This window comes from Mytilus edulis, chromosome 13, assembly GCF_963676685.1.
Source record: "Mytilus edulis chromosome 13, xbMytEdul2.2, whole genome shotgun sequence".
Taxonomy (NCBI): Eukaryota; Metazoa; Mollusca; class Bivalvia; order Mytilida; family Mytilidae; genus Mytilus; species Mytilus edulis.
In genome coordinates this window covers 62,235,034-62,253,602 of record NC_092356.1, presented here as the reverse complement: position 1 = coordinate 62,253,602, position 18,569 = coordinate 62,235,034, and the positions used below count along the sequence as shown (strand labels likewise).

Here is an 18,569-nt window from a genome sequence, read left to right as displayed (position 1 = left end):
TGAACAATATGGCAGCCACTGAATTAAAGGCTCTTTACTTGAAAAAGTAAAAAAAAGTGCAGGCCAAAACATGCGTATGAGTCTAGTCATACTAGTCTTTATAAGTTGTAAATAAAAACTTTCTCCAAATTCTAATATGTAGAAAAAAGTATAACCTTTTGACGTGTTCATTGTTTTAGGATTGGATAATAGCTCTGAACAGAATTTCTTGAAAAAGCCTGGAACTAAGTGTAATGCTGGGGATATGATACCTCTGTATGAAACTGGAAATTTAGATTGTAGCTGTGTATACCTTTCTGTACAAGATCAGACAAACAAAGGCGTTGTTAGTGAATCAGCACTTCAGAAACTAGCACAAAGAATAATTGATCATTTACAGAAGAATGGTTACCAAAGCCTTGGATTGGACTTAAATTACGATGATAAGCCAGCCTGGAGAACATTTTCATTTTCACTAGTATCACACTTATGGAGATGCAGTGCAGGTTTGAGGTCTCCTATTCTGATGTGTTGTTATGCAGAAAATGATGAGTTGTTTGAAAATCTTGATGACTATCTTGTTAATACTGTCCAAATAGATAAAAGTTTGTTTCCAGTTGTGTTGGATCATTTGGAAGGCAAAGGTATTTGTATATTGATTGGAAATTTGATGGTAATATACAATGTAAACATGTATGAATTATATCATCCCTTTGTCTAAATCACCCTGTTAGCTCATTGTAAAATTTCATATCTAGAATTCCCTTAAGAAGGGGCAGGAGGCATGGGTCCCCCTTCTGGATCTTTATATATGGTTAAATAATGAATAGACTTTACATGTCCCACTCCTAACTTTGCATACTGTGGATTCATTATTATTCGTTGGATACCAATTTTCATGGGTACAGATGAACCTCGAATTCAAATGTTCAACAGGCGGAATAGCATATTTTCAATAGGCTTTGTATATAGAGATAGGCAAACCACGAAGTCAAATATCCATGAATATGAAAGTTTTCAGCAATCCACAGAAATTGATAACCACGAAAATAAATGAATCCACAGTAGCTTGGATGGCATTATATGTTGCTTTTTTTTTCAAAGTATTGCAATTCTAATTTAAACATTTGCAATTTACTATCACCATTTTCAAAATTTAAGGTGAAACAAGTACCTGTGTCAAGTTTATTCCAAATGACAAGCCAACAGAAAGAGAGACAAAGAAAATTTATGTACAGCCTCTATGGTCCTTTGGATGTTTGGTAGAATGGTCGTCTTAAAATAAATTAATACTTGTAAATCAGTATTTCTGCTTCTTTGCTAAGCACACATCATGTAGTAATGGCTCAAGAAAAGGCAAGTTGGCCCAGAATTAAAAAAAATGTGTCTAGGTAGGGTGTCTTCATGCAAACTGTTACCTTGTGAATTATTTTATTAGGACTTAAAAAGTCTGGCTCAGTGAGCTATTCTAGTACACAGGAGGATTCATATTCTTATTTCATTAACATGTTCTCCTGGTTATTTGTATATAAAATTATCATTGAACATCTAACAGCAATGTAAAAGTACTCATTCACCCTGTCATTTTGATTGTCTGAATCTGAATTTAATTACACAAAGAGTAAGTAGTTACCAGATTGAGTTTTTATGCCCCACCTACGATAGTAGAGGGGCATTATGTTTTCTGGTCTGTGTGTCCGTTCGTCCGTCCGTTCGTCCGTCCGTCCGTCCGTCCGTCCGTCTGTCTGTTCGTCCGTCTGTCCCGCTCCAGGTTAAAGTTTTTGGTCAAGGTAGTTTTTGATGAAGTTGAAGACCAATCGACTTCAAACTTAGTACACATGTTCTCTATGATATGATCTTTCTAATTTTAATGCCAAATTAGAGTTTTTACCCCAATTTCACGGTCCACTGAACATGGAAAATGATAGTGCGAGTGGGGCATTCGTGTACTGAGGACACATTCTTTTTTGATTATCTTTTCATTGTAAAAATACAAACAATTACCAGTAAACTTTTTCTTATAGTACATACAATTATATAACTATAAGATGATGTGGTATTATTGCCAATAAGACAACTCTCAACCAGAGACTAATGACATAGATGTTAGCAAATATTTGGGTCTTCATACACATGATACAGCCTTCAACAATCCAATTCTGCAAAGCAATTAATATTAAGAAATAAATGGCAAATGCAAAACAATTCAAATAAGGAATCTAGATAAACAAAACAATGAACAAAAACATTAAATACAACACTGAATTAAGTATATCATCTACATACAATTACATTCTTATATCCTGCAATCAGCCATCTATTGTACAAATAACAGGCATACAAATAAATTTTTGCTTTATTTGTACATGTATGATAATGAATAAAGTCTTCTGTCACCCCGCTTTCATGTTGAGTACGGGTAATGTGGATTTTTCTTTTCGCAAAACAGTTCATTTTTGGGGTCATCTCCGCGGTCCGCATTTAAACTGTAGATTTCAGTGAAAAATTAGAGACAATGATTAACATTTGACAACAAAAGTTTTAAGTGTTGGGTATAAATTTCAGGATAATTAAAAGCAGAGCCTCGCTTTTCGTCCTGTTTCTAAATCTCATACAAATAAATTTCATATTTTCTGACAATGTACATATATTGTATATATCATAGATAAGTATATATATTTTTTTCTAACTAACCTAAATAAATAAAGTCTGTTGTTTGATTTAAGAATCTACAGAATCAGCTATCAGCATAACAGTAGAAAGGGGATCCATAGTTGATTATGATAACAAGGTGAGATTTTATTTATTAGATATAAATTATTTTTCTGAAAAAAAAGGTGAAAAACATGCAGGACAAACAGACAGAGAATATTGATTGGTAGGACTAAAAGGATTCATAGGATGGCCTAGCCACAATCAGATGTGCATTTTGTGTTTCACATGAAGTCAAAAATGAGTATCACCTCAGGGAAAAACTCTTTTGATATTTTGGTTCAAAAATGGTTTAAATTATGAAAAATTGCCATCGTTAGGCTAACACCATGAACACTGGAAGCATTTTTATAATTACATGGAGTTTTTGAAAGAAATATTTAATATTTTTATTAAATAAATGGTGTTTAAAAACTGTATAATTTTCTTTAATGGTTGCCTTCAAGACATGGTCACCAGTGACAGATTTTTGGTCAATGACAAAGACAACAAAATATGTTTAGAACTATTGAATATCAAACATTTTAATTGAAAAAAAAATAACAAGAACATGTTTGACTCACAGTTATTTCAAACAACAGTAGCTTTCTTTGATCATTAATCTTATCTGATAAAACTGTATCTAAAATTATCTATAAATAACAAAACTTCCAAAAGAACCCTTTCTTTTGGTGTATAGAACATTAAAATAACTTGATGCATATTCTTACAATAAACAATCAAACTTAGCAATACAATTTATATGTTTTGTCTACGGACAAGACATTGTATTCAAATTTAATGAAATGCATTATTAAAACCTAATTTTGATATAGCTGAAAGTGTAATCTTGAAAAAAAAACATACATTTTATCAGGATTATCTATCAAATGATGCTTAACTTCCAGGAAAATGGAAACAAATACATTTTGATAATGTCTACGGACAAGACATTTTATTGATATTCAATTAAATGCTTTCAAAGATGATTGTTAAAGTTAAGATTAAAAGTTACTAATTAAGTTTTTAGCAGTGTTTTTTAATTTTGGAAAATATAAAAATACACTTTTTAAAATCCACTCCTGTAAAGTAATTTTACAAAAATTGAGAACACTTAAATTACCATTTATTTATTAAAAAAAAGATATTTCTAAGTTTAAACAACACATAGGACTAATTAAGACCCCATAAAGCCAAGCAATATTGACAAAAAGACATGCCTACGGACAAGACATGTGTCTACTGACAAGACATTCTGACATATTTTTGAGTTTTTTCCTCTATTAATAGATGGTAGAAAAAAATGTCAGTAGTGTTTTCATATCTACAAAAGAACAGGAACTTAGCAATGCAACATTAATGTTATTATGCTTCCAGTTTACTAGGGAATGCATGTCTACGGACAAGACATTTTTTCACTTTATTTGTATATCCAACTTTGATGGCATATATCTCCAGCTAGGGTACTTCAATTTTGATAAATGAGGTAGTTTTTGATAATGTATATACTAGAAGAGAAAACAAAACACATAATAGCATAAATTTGATTTATTTTTCTCTTTTATCACTACACTGAGCAAGCTAAAAACAAAAGTACAAAATTTCATAACAAACACATAGTATTCAACTTTTTATCATAACTTTGTAATCACTGAAGATTTTTTGTTGCAACAAACAGTAAAAGAAAGATGAATAAATTGTCTATAGCAATGAACCAATAATGTAGTTCAAATTAAGTTCACTTATTAACTATCAATTGATAAAAACAGCGAAATTTTAAATGAAACAACATAACGTGAAATTTTGCCCATTTTCAGCGTGTATTTTAGTGGTTTTTTTCAAAACGGTAACACCTATACATGATATTTGATATTCATTGTGAAGCCCTACATTATCTTCTTCAGTTCAAAGATGTATTACTTATGTAAAGTTTATCTTCTTGTCTTTACAAGCCTATAACATAGACCCAATATGAAATGCACATCTGATCTTGGCTAGGCCGAGGAGCTTTGTTATACATCAATAAGGCATCAGCCAAACTAAACAAATAACTCATAATAAACAATGCATATATTTATTTTTATATGACTCAAAACTTTTTTTGGGTTCGTATAATGCTATTGTTGTTGTTACAACACCACCTGCACTGTGTCCTGTCCTCTAGACCCTTCAGCCACCTAGACTGAACTAAAAATTCAGCTATATATGTATTCGTTTATGTGAAATCTTCTATAATAATGGAAGTTTATATGTAATTTATTTTTTTAAAACATTTGTCTTTGTCTATTTTGTTTCATATCCATGATATTGTTAAACAACTGAAGACCTTATTAATGAAAATTTTAAGAATTATAAAAAAGTCTGTTACTTATGTTCTGAATTTTTTGAATTATCACAAATTAATATACACGAGTTCATCAGCAGTATTACCAAAATCATGAAAATAAGTACTTGCGAAAATATATTTAAGAAGTAATTCATGGCAGCTGAAGATTTGTTTTCATTTACTAAAGGGTTTTGCATTTATGTTTGATTATTCTATCCCATGCAAAAGCGAGTGGTAGAATATGAATTGAAATGCCCAAAACAAAGCTATGGCTTCCATGAATTATGTTAATTTTAATAGGACAAATGTGTAATATTTGTCAACCTTGAAAGCCCTATACCACCATGTAAGAATATTGAATTATTCAATAATAATTGATATCACTTGGTATTCCATTGGTAGATTGTTACAACTTCCAATAGAATTATTATTAACAGGTATTCCAGTTAAAAACAGTGATTGTTCAATTGGAAATAATTGTATTCCAATGATGTAATCCCAATGGAAAAACCATGAATGTCCAATAACAATTCTGATCAAATTTTCTGGTGGGAATACAGTGGAAATATAAAACAAACTATTTTGTGTTTTAATAAATTTGTGCTAAAAGTAGGTTTACTCTGATTATACTGATTGCAATATATAGGTTGTCATATCAGAAAGCTTTTAAAATAAAACAATTTTATCAAAAGTTGGTTCTAAAAATTGTTTTAAGCTTTCAGACATGACAACCTATATATTGCAACCAGTATAATTAGAGTAAACCTACTTTTAGCGCAAATGCATTAATACATTATGACAACCTATATAATTGCAACCATGTCATCATGAAAGAAGTTTACATATATATCCAAATCGAAATTTTTATATCCTGCCAAATATAGTAGGGAGCCTAATGCTGTACTGTCTGTGTGTTTAAGCGTCAATTGACCATGGTTGTATTTGTCTGTCTCATACTCAACAAGACAACACCAAGTTATTAAGCTTCCTTATAATGTGAACTTTGTGAATTTAAATGCCAAATAAGAATGTTGTTCAAGATTTTGTAATTCATTTTCCTGATTGTTTTAACATTTTATTAAAGTATTCAAGTTGTTGGACTTTGTGAGAACTGGCTGGGATTAAGTGACACTTATGAGAAAGTGCAATGATATACAACGGTTTATTTGTAAAGCAAAGTCATACATGTTTATTTTTCTTTTAGGTGGACATAATTGTAAACTCAGTAAGTACAACATTGAAGTTACAGAATGGATATGTATCAAAGCAGCTAGTGGGAAAAGGAGGACCATCCATTCAACAGGAATGTGATAAAGACCATAAAAAAGGCATTGATATTGGAGATTTAGCAGTCACAAATGCTGGAAAATTGAAATGCAAAAAGATATTTCATGTAGCATTGTATACACATTGGATATCCTCTGGTAACCTTTCCATTGAAGTAAGCTTTTAAAACACATTCATATCTTATCAAATGCAAAGCCAAAATTGAATTTTGCAAGTCATGATATATACCCGAATATTTATATAGTTTTAATTACTGGTAGAACATTTGATCTTTTGCCTGACAATAAGGATACACTGTTCATTCGGTTTAAATCCAGTTTTTCTCCTTAAAAACATTTAGGAATAAGAAATGATTGTTCTGGAAAGAATGATTGTTGGTGATAAACACCATTAATGGCACACTTCATTGTAAAGCAAGGATCCAGAAATTGTTTCACCTTATTTCGGTCATTTTGAGATAACTTAAAAGTTGGTGCCCTTTTTCAAAAAAAGATTGTTAAAATCACATTACTGCATGAGTATGCTCTTACTCGTAGCTTCAACGAACTTGTTTAACTGTTTGCATCACATTTACTTCATGAATTTTTCTAAAATTGTTCCACAGCAATTAAGGGAAGGCAACAGTTTAAAAATGAAATGATTTTAATAACTCAAAACAATGAATTTCTCAGACATCACTAATGTTTCTTTCGATTTTGAAGACAAAATGAAAACCAGTGTTTTGCAAAATACTAAAACGAGCAATTCCAGACTCATTTCCAAGATTAGTTTTGTTTATCAAATTCACAGAAAATAATCGGCATTTTAATTTTTTACCTTTTTAATTTTTGAAAGTGAACATAAATGATAATCGTTACACTTGCTTTATTTAGCATGCCAGGGATAATTCCACTATATAGTTTAGGGCCGCTTAGCGGCCCTTAAATCGGCCAGTGGCCCCAAAAAAATGTACATGAAAATGAATTCCCAATTCAGGAAAATACAATAAAAATCGATATTTCCGGAAAAGTTTCTGTTACCGATTAAGGCAACTATAATTTTTCATAGTTTGTTGTCAAAACGTTTTAAAGTCCGGATAAGAATGCTGTTTACGATAGCATTTTATTAACATCGATTTAATTATGTCAACATGTGGCAAACAATTTTAGCAGCAGAATTCAATTGATTAATATGTTATGGGAGTATTCGATCTTGTAAAAGCAGGTCGCCCAGCAGGTTTATAAAAATGGGTGTCAAAGCAGACCTCGGCAGAGAGCAAATTCAAATTTTGATATAACATTGATGGATAAAGTTTAATGGGCGCCGATCTCATAAAAGCAGATCGCCCAGCAGAGCCGGTTATATAATATGATGAAAACTTGTTTTGTAAAAGAAATTATTTCCTCAAAAGACAAAAGTTTGAGCGTTTTTTTTTAAAATAATGTTGACGATAGACCATTCATATAATACGATGTCATCATTATGGAACTATTTCAAAAGTTTTGAAGATGATCCAAATAATTTTAAAGAACACTGGTTCAACATGTTCAATGGTTAAAATATCTTATCAATTAAGTATATGAACTTTTGTAATTGCTTTTCTGAATTCAACAATTGACCAGTTCAATTTGAAATCCATTTGAATCAAGGTAAATTTATAGAGATGACCTACTGTTGAAAAAATACCCAATGAATGATTTTTTTCAGTGGTTTATGTTAGCTGAAATATATGTTTTTGTAATAGGCCTAGGTAACTATAGCTGAGGTGATAGACTAGTGCATGATGTTCAATGATATTCATGTAATAACAGTAGCCCATCCAGAATTATTCAAAATGTTACAACTTACATGAACATCAGTGTACAGGTTAAACTTAATAATATACATTTTTCCGTTTTTACAATATCATGTTATTTCGTCTTAGATTTTATGCTTAAAAAATTCCCAATTAGAATAAAAATTCCCAATTTGATGTTCAAGGGACCCATTTGAAAACACCTGGAATCATCCCTGCATGCAATCATTTTGAATTTACAGTTTAGTGACTTATTTGCGGAAAAGAATTTTGACATGCATATTACATAGTAAACAAAGCAAGTGTGTTAGTAGTGACAAAATACTTTGTTCTACATAAATTAAATCAAGTTTTAATTTAATTTTAAATCAGAAATGATAATTGTCTTAGCTGAAAAGTAATTAAATAATGAAGGCAGTTGTTACGGAATTTTAATTTCTTTATAATATTAGTTTTGAGTTTGTGATCAAAAGCCAGGTGTGAATTACAAACACAGGTAAAGAGATTAGCGATCATAAGCCAATATTTCGCTGAGGCATTAATATAGCTATTAGGAGGGCCCTCAGGATTGATTATACACTATACTGGAGTGGCACTTTTATTACAGGATATTTAAAGAAATAACTAAACAAAAGCAAGTTCAAAATGGCGATTTTGAAACTCGATCTCAACGAAACAACAGAAATTGTTTCTGTTAAAAAATAAAACTTGTCCTATTAATACCAATTACACGCTTAGGACAAACACTTTCAGTTTTAATAGGACAAGTCTGGCAAATATGACAGTTTCTGGACCCTTGCTAGTGATCACTGCAAAAAACTATTCAGTCCGCTCAAAGCCCGTATTCTGAAAAGGGAATACTGGGTTCTGTGTTTAGAATGCAGGATTAAATGAAATCAAGCTTATTCTTGAGTCTGCAAAACAAATTTCCAGAAGAAATACAATAAAGTGGGTCATTTTAAAATGGCATATTAAATTGACAGGAATTATTGAATTGTTTGTTATATTTTCTGTGTGTATATATATGTAGGACTCCAATCTATGGTGGGTTCAAGATCTATGGCAGATTCCTAATCGATGGTAAATATGAAGTCAGACATGCAATCCCAAATCTATGGCAATTCTTTAGTTTCATAATCTATGGTAGATTTCTAGTTTTCAAATCTATGTTGAATTTCTAGATTGTTTGGAATTCTAATCTATAGAAGATTTACAGTTTTCCAACAATGAGAGCAAAACCATAACCTTAAGTCAAAGTTCTGAAATGACCAATGATGTGCCTCATACAAGTGTCTTTCTTTAAAAGATCTAATTTCAACAATGTTGAGTGCAATTATTTGACATAAAAAGTAGCTGAACATAATGTTAATAGTTATTAAAAATCTATGACAGATTATTTTTAATCTCAAGAATGATTATTTGCTGCAATAGCACATGTAGTCGCTGAAAAGTAGCTAAGCATGCAATAGATAATTGTTTTTAAAAAATGAATTTTACTATAAGGGATAAACAAAATAACAGGAAAAGAGCATGATATAAAAAGAAATGAAAGAAAAGTAAAAAGCGCATGAAAGATACAGTCAAATCTAGTAAAATCAAGAGACAAGGCAACACCATAAACACATACAAGTGCAAGAAACAAACATGAAACAAAAACACTGAAAAATATATTAATTTCCATGAAATTGCATGCACCACAGGGCCTTCAAAACATATTTTAGACAGCCGGACATTTTTGTCTTATCATGATTTAATCCCATAAGACTTTAAGAAGTAACAAAAAGCAAAATGACCATTTTAGCCTTGGCACAAGTCATTCATATAATTTATCAGACTTGTCCAGAATATATGACTGTTTTGGAAGCCTTGATGCACCAGCCATTATCCTGCTATGAATAACTATGGTTTTTTTTTCAAGAATATATCATCCGATATCAGATAAGTGTATCTTCTCATTTGCAGGGGTTACAGTCATGACAGTAAAATATATAATTTTTTGTTCCATATTCTCAAATATAATAATTAATTGATAGAAAAGGTTCCTAGAAAACTGGCCTTTTCTTCGGCGTTTTGCATTTGCGCCGATCTGCATTTCATTTGCGCCGATTTTTTCTTTCATTTGCGCCGATTTTTGTTTTCATTTGCGCCGATTTTTTACAGGTAAATTACAGGTTAATTACAGGTAAGTAGATATAAGAAGATGTGGTATGAGTGCAAATGAGACAACTCTCAACATTCAAGTCATGTTATTTTTCATTTATCATTATAGACCTCTTCCGTCATCCAGTTGTACACTATATTCACATACTTTAAAATCAAGAAGTAAAAACCTTAGATTAAAGCACTCTGGTTTATACTAAAATGACGAATTGAAAATCTATTTACAGCATTCAAATCCATAAAAACGGAATACATTAAAATCATAAATCTGTTCTTGCCGAGTATTTATAGGCAACATATCTAATATATTCCTTTCTTGTGATTTCGTCCCTTCTATAATATATTTGTTGTAATTGTCAATAACGAAATCCATCTTTTCTTTGTCTTGCTATTAACGTACGTATGTGTATAGCCGTCGATGGTTAAAAAAATTGACTCCTCGGCTCGTTGCAGTGTGCAATATGTCCATCAATTACAGCAAAGTTCAGAACAATATGAATCAAAATTAACTAAAACCTTTGTTTATAAACAGATTTTACCAATATTCCTGCACGGAATAGTACATGTACAAGTATTAACTTACCTGTAAATCCAATTAGGAGCAATTATAAATTCGGCGCAAATGAAAAAATGAAATCGGCGCAAATGAAAGAATGAAAATTTTAAAAATCGGCGCAAATGTCATACGCCCCTTTTCTTTTCTTTCTTTATAACAAAACCTTCATCATTAGCAAAGTCTTAGACATTATAGTTGACTCTTTTTCCCAGAAAATTACACTTTAACAAAATCTACCTTAGATTTGGAAAAAACAAAAAAATGCCATAAATTTATGATTTGTTTGACATTTGTGATGTCAAATTTACCAAAGATACTGAATCTGCCAAAGTAGATCTGGAACCCACAATAGATTTGAGTCCTTAATATATATATAGATGCACATTACAAATGCATTGTATTCATATAACTGTTTATATTTTCAGATCTTAAAGAGTATAATAATTAGATGTTTAAGAGAAGCAGAAATTCGAATGCTGTCATCCATTGCATTCCCAGCTCTTGGGACTGGTACTCTAGGATATCCACCATGTTTGGTTGCTAAAACAATGTTTGAAGCAGTCTATGATTTTAGGAAGAATAAAAAGCTGGAATATTTGAGAGATGTTTATTTTGTATTATATGAAGACAAGGACCTGGAGGTATTGTTTTTATATATAAGGTCACACAAAACTATTAAATTGTTCTTCAGATTTCCTGAATGAAAATAGAGGACTAAATTGAATTAAATAAAGTTCAATAATTACATAAGATGATGTTTCATTATGGTATGTTATTTTGATTGGCTAACAACAATCTCCCGTCCGCTTGAAAATTAAAATTCATGACACAATGAAATGTTATATTCGTTATGACAAGCTTGGCCCACAATAAATTGCACAGGTAAATTAACAAAAAACTTTTTGATAGAAATCGTGTTTTCATGATCATAGCTAAAAAAAATGTAATTAAAATGCCACACCAATTTAATTTCTTGTTCTACGGATTGTTGGACTCCAAAATTTGGGCCGAGCGAGCGATTTGAAAATTTTAATAAAAAAATATTTATTTTGTAAATTTTTGAGGCGAAGCTTGAAAAGTAAAGGCGAGCGATTATAATTTTTTTTTGTTAACATAAAATAGTAGGTTTTGACAATATTAAAACTTGATTTATCAATGTTTATCACTTGTACTTTGACATTTCTTTAATTTCTGAAGTATTTTTTCCCTGTTCACCAAGAAATAATTAAATCTGGTCTATGTACAAATGATGTATGTGTGACTGACAATGAGACAATTCTCCATCCAAGTTATAATCAGTTGGGGGACCTTTATGTTATAAATATCCCTTTTACATGTTTTATGAGGGATCAATATAAGTTATAATATATTTGTTTGTACAAAAGGGCTCATAATTTCTCAAAGAACTATATATCTATCTAGTATCAAATGGTCAAAACATGTCCAAGAATTTTGTAATATTTCTGGACTTTAACCATGTTAAATTAACACATTTACTTTAACAGTTTAATATTATTCAAAATAAGTGGTCCCCTCTTTTAGAAAAAAGTTGTTTAAAATATGAAGTAACTCTCCTCTTTTTGAGTACAAAAAAGGTTTTGTATAGAAGAACTATAGTACAAATCCTTGGTATTTCTATTTTCTTTTCTACATCAGTAAATGACCCCTTGTCTGAGGGAGGGTTGTTCTCAACCTGATAATAACAAACACAGGTCAAAGTACGGCTTTTTACAGACCAAACAGCAAGCTATAAAGGACCCCAAAATTATTAGCGTACACAATTTGAACAGGAAAACAAACGATCTAATTTATATATCCAAACGGGAAAATACCTATGAACAACATCAGCAAACGATAACTGCCGAACGACAGGCCCCTGAATCAATCAGGACAGGTGCATAAACATGCAGCGGCTATGAATAGTTTTGTTTTGCCAGCATACAATATAATTGCAGTTGAAGGCAAATCCTTCAGAAGTTCTCTGTACTGTATTCTAACAACGAACATTTTTTGATAGGGAATATAAGTAAGGGGGAAAGAAACCAACTTTTTGTTCTTCCCAGGTATTTCCGCTGTTATAAATTTATTTCGAAGCACTCCCTCTTTGGATAAATAGGTTTCATGCTGAAAAAAATATTCTCACAGATATTTACACAGTGTGGTGGGGTGCTTTTATGTTTAAAATCGTTATATAAAGGTTAGACTGTGATTTTAAAAACAAATGTTGATATCTTTTTATAATATTTACAAAAAAAAACGGTGCAGGAAATGGACATGATTACATTTCCGGATGCGGGAAGCGGGAATATTTAAAAAAAAAAAAAAAATCTGTTTTGAAAAAAATAGGTGCGGGCGGGTCCGTCGAACAAGGAATCAAATTGGTGTAGCCTAAGTATTGAATGCTTCTTTTTGTAATTTCATAGGGTTGAAAAAGTGTTGACTGTGCAGAATTTTTTTGGGGTTAAAAATAGCCCTCAGATTTATTGAACACACCACAGCCTCAGTATTTTGATGTCATCCATTTATATTGCTAACAGATTTTGTGGTTAAAGCCTAATGTATAACAGGGTATAACTTTGATCGGTTTAAAAATTGGTTATATTAGTCATGTTAGTGAAACAGCATCTCTATTGAAATAAAAATCTATTTAACTTGTAAACAATGTTTCAGATTCCTGATTTCCCTTCTCACACTGCACATTGAACCTCAACATTCAATACTGTCTCATATTTTCTGGTGACTTTTCAAACAGCTAATGTAATGCTGTTTCAGTCTGCATAAGAAACATGGGTACCGTTTTACCCATAGCATTTCTGTATGTTTCTAAACATATCAACATTGTTGATCAAATTCCCCATTCTAGTCAAATTTAGTATTAGGAAATTTAAAGTAGACACCTAATTAATGAAATCATTTAACTCCCCTTCAATTTTCAATCAAGATATCTGAAATACAAGAGAACGATTGCACACATGTACACTTTGTGCAAAGTTAATTTATTTTGGAATGGTTCGAAACATTTAATCCCATTTCTCCATTTTATTTCATTTAAAGATGGTATATGAGTGTTGTGTAATCATTTCCTTCTAAAGGTTATACTCAAGATCAATGAAAATTCACAAAATGATTTTTTGTTCACCTGCTATTATGGAGTTGTTTCCCATGAGACCCTTATCAAAAATCTGGAATTTAAATTAAAAAGAAATATAAAATACCTCACTATACTCAAGAGATGTAGTATGAGTGCCATTGAGACAACTCTTCATCCAAGTAGCAATGTATAAATTGTTCACAAGTATAAGTCAAAGTACAGCATTAAACACAGAGCCTTGACAAAGTCTTACTTTCTGGTTTGCTATAGTTGGCATAAGTTGCATTTTTCACGGAATAGTTTGATTTTAATCAGATTTCAATTTTTATGCTATAAGAAGAAAATGTTAATGTAAGGTGTGCTTTGAAATGAACTTTTCATATTAAAGAAATTAAAAATGTTTTGTGGGTATTTTCATGTGTATGCAAATTACATGAGAATTAAGATGCAACAATCTTTGTATTTTGCTTACATTTTTATTCTGTTTCAAAAGCTTTTCAGAAATGTTGATCAATGGATGAAGACTGGGGATAAAGTGGATTTAGGTAAATACAATACAAAGAAATAAGCTTAACAGAATCATCTATTTAAGTCGTTAGTTTAAAACTGACAACTCATAGAACCATAAAACAAATCAATAGACCACTTTCGAGTTGTCCGTCACCGGAAAAAACTCGTCAATTATACGCGACTTTATGACGTCATTTACCAGATAGAGGGGGTCGTCTGTATCCCTGCACTATTTACGTTCATCAAGCGTCTTTGTGATCGTTATTGTGCAGGATAAACTAGAAATAATGGTTGTTCTGTAGGTACTTAATGACAATTCCCTAATGACATCAATGCTGATTGTCAATTTTGAGAATTCAATTTGTCGTATAATTCGTACAATATAGAATTATAGTTTTCCAACCACTCGCTCAACATTGGAATGCACAAATGACGTTCACTAAAACCAGAGTTTTTGACGGAAATGCATCGAACTCGAAAGTTGTCTATTATTCTAGTTATTGCACTTTAATAACAATTTTTGAAGAATTGTAGAATATTGCCTTTAAAACTTTAAGAGATGGAGAGATACTGTAAACAGCAAAAATAATTAACTGCACAAGGTACCAAACAAATGCCAATTTGTTAATTTATCTGTTGACTTTTTCTCCAAGTTGTATAACCATTTCCGTTGATTTCTGTCTATTATAATATTTTATACTGATACTCTATTAGCCTCTTGTTATTATTGGAGTGTTCATGGCTTATCGTGTTATGAATACTCTTTTGATGTCCTGACAGCAACATTTTCATTCCTGACAAAAATCTTTTGAACCATAAACAATATCATTACACAACTTTGTTTGCTCCATTGGGTGAGGATTTATTATGGGTCAATAGGTTAAAGAGAAAAGTCACATTGTTTGAAAAGCCAGAAATGGCGCAAGATTGGGTTTTGAAATGTTATTTTTTCAACTGTAAAGTCCAAAACTTTTTATGACAATTCTCCTTTGAACAGTTTTGAGGTCACTAAGTCGAAGGTCAATGTCACAGTCCATGCAATTGAAAGACTGAAATTTTGGCAAAAGTTTGGTTTCTGAATAATATTTTAGAATTTTACCAAGATTCACCAAACATAGTTTGAGAATGTCCCTTGGTATGAAGAAGACAAAGAGACAAATGGGTCTTCAACACAGCGACAAAATCCTGCATCCAGGGGTGGTCATCAGCTGCCGCTAAACAAAATTTGTACTAGTTTAGTAAACATGGATGTCACACCTAACTCCAAAACATATAAATAAATAAATGGCAGGGTTAAACAGGTTTTGTGAGATCTCAACCCTGCCACATAAAATGTCCATCATGAAACACCTCCCGTGTTATGTTCACCTAGACAATCTAACTAGGAACCCTGATGAACATTAAAGATATCTTATTAATGATAATGCACATTTCTGTCAACCAAACCAGTAAAATTAATCATTATTGTATTTTGATAAAATGATTTTTGTTGACCCTCATCCTACAGAGAAGTAAGTGGTGATGGTTTAAACACTGAGTGTTTAGATATAAACGAGTATTTATATAAATTGAAAACTATCATGTTATAAAAAGAGTGTATCAATAGGTATCAATGACAGATAGATATCTAACATAGAAAAACACATATTTAAACATGAAAACAATCTATTAAACAAAAACACATAAATATCTTCAGATATATGTCAACGTATCAGAAATGGATACGATACGTCTTTAAATGTCCCACTTCTAATAGAAATACATTAACAACTGGTAACAAAAACAGTCCATTTCTTAGAAACTATAAGCAATAGGTCATTTATATTTGGTGTATTAAATGATTGTAAAGTGTACATGCATGTCATGCATTTCTTTTTTAGTTTATCTGATCTTGTCCTCATTTTCTTGGATCATGTTACTTTTATGTGATACTTGTATTAAAGCTTTATATTCAGGACTATCAATATAAAATCAATGGTTAGTAAAGAAGGCCTGACATTTCAGTGTGTGCATGCACTCTTGTTTCGTCAATTTCAGCAATCTGAAAATAATAAAACAAAACATTTACAATTATGGCCCGTTGAAGAGGTGAATATCCAAAATTGTCAACACGAGAAGGTTATTTCATTGAGGGCGCAGCCAGAAGTGAAACAACTTTTAAGGGTTGACAATTTTGGATATTCATCGACTCTAAGGGGCCACAATTGTTTTATTATACCGAACTAACATTGGAAAGGCCTTTCGAACACTTCTTTGGACTTTACACAACAGTCAACACAAACACACAAGCTGAAAATACCTTTAACGGCTTTGTGTTCTAGAATTTCTCGAATGTACAACAAAGGTAGAATCTTTTTGTAAAATATAGATTGCCCTGAAAAGGACCGTTTATAAGAGACACGGCTGCTGGCACTCTTTTCATGACCACTGCCTTATTTCCATTTCTCTCGGTGGGCTTCCAGTGTAACGTGAACGCTGCCATTTTGTTTATTTACGTCTGTGACGTCATTTTCATGGGAGGTAACTCAAGTACAAATCAACAAACTGAAAAGGTTATTCACCGCTGGTGCAAATTTTAGGGTTATTTGTCCTTCCTTGCAATTGAATGAAAAACAACTGAATTATTCCATGTCACGTGATAACGTTTCACCCCATAGAATTGTTTAAAATATATGTAAGGTATAATAATATAATTTAATTTTGGATTTCTCAAATGAAAGTTTAGCATGCTGTCTGAAACAAACTGTGTCAGTTCCATATCTAGCTTATACTTTTGTTCCTCACTTTGATGTTTAAAACAATATGATAAACTGCCCTTCATTGTCTTGACTTGCATTTCAATTTAATTTTGTTTTTTTACACTTAGACTTGCCACCCAAGCATGTTTTGTATTTGGAGGAAGACTTAGAAACAAGAATAATTGTGTCAGATAGGGATTACTACAGAAGACTTCATTTCAAAGAATTGAGGATTGTGTTTTCAGAAAAAGATGACAGTGGTAAAGATAGTAATATGATAATTTATTATTAATTCTTCAATTTTCTAAATATAAAAACAATAGTTATCACATGCAAACATTTGAAATCTCTATCTCAGTCTTTTTTCAGACCATTATATTTGAATGCATACTGTGGATTCATTTATTTTCGTGGGTAACAATTTTCGTTGATTGAGGAAAATTTACACTTTCATGGATATTTAATTTCATGGTTTTGCTAATGTCTGCATACAAGTTTATGGAAAATTTGTAATTCGTTGAATATTTAAATTCGTGGTTAACATGAACCCATGAAATCCACAAAAATTGGTATCCAACGAAAAATAATGAATCCTCAGTAATCTGTTTTGATATTAAAAAAAGATATAATATAAATTTTATGGATAAGAATTACAAGGCATTGAGGCCTTTCTTTTCATTTTTACCCCAAAATGACATTGTTGTCCAAAATGCGTCTTAGATTTTGTTTTTATGCCTCTGCTGTAACGCAGGAGCATTTTGATGAAATCATATTCAGTTTTTTAACATTAATATAAAACTTTTGTGTTTGATGATTTCATAGGACAGAAATTGGAATGGGATGTAGTTTTAGGGACTTATACTACAGCAGTTAAAGCACAGTGGACTGATGATGGTATTCAAGACTCCTTCAAATCCATTATCAAGCTGATAAAAGATAACAGATTTCATGTAGTTGATATTATCTTGCCAAGCAAGGCTCTAGGTTTGTTACATGTTATCAAAGTTAATGTCATGTAAACTGTATTAATATATTTAAAGAGTAATGTTTTTTTCAGAACCACTTCCTTCTCTTTAAAAGAATTTTGTAAAAATTATTAGCAAAGCTGTTATTCCCATTTTATCCTAATATGATTATTTTTATCAAATCTTAATTAGCATGATAATTTGCAAAAACTACTCAGTCTATAAAAAAAATTGTCTACACTTGTAGATGTAGAGAATTTGTTAATTATTCATGCAGACACTTTGACTTAAATCATTTGTTCCCTGTAATGTTAGCTAAATTTTAAGTGTTTGTGTTATAGAAGATGTTTTCTTTTATTTTACTGAGTACTTTTGTAGTAAATTTACTAGAATAATAATTCCATGGTTGCTTTCTTAGACAGAATAAATAACCTTTTTCAAAGAAGACAAAATAATTTTATTAACCAATCATGGTGCCCAAAATTTGAGCCA

General features: G+C 31.2%; 1 protein-coding gene across 1 annotated transcript in view; it reads left to right on the top strand.

Annotated features, from left to right (window-relative positions):
• The window catches only part of LOC139502108 (uncharacterized), a 43,880-nt gene that overhangs the window by 12,221 nt on the left and 13,090 nt on the right, over positions 1-18,569 (top strand). The window contains exons 4-10 of the mRNA XM_071291474.1: positions 180-623; positions 2,706-2,770; positions 6,201-6,437; positions 11,199-11,414; positions 14,358-14,409; positions 17,241-17,381; positions 17,935-18,096. Of these exons, the coding sequence (XP_071147575.1) occupies positions 180-623; positions 2,706-2,770; positions 6,201-6,437; positions 11,199-11,414; positions 14,358-14,409; positions 17,241-17,381; positions 17,935-18,096 (1,317 nt within the window). The remainder of the gene's footprint in view (positions 1-179; positions 624-2,705; positions 2,771-6,200; positions 6,438-11,198; positions 11,415-14,357; positions 14,410-17,240; positions 17,382-17,934; positions 18,097-18,569) is intronic.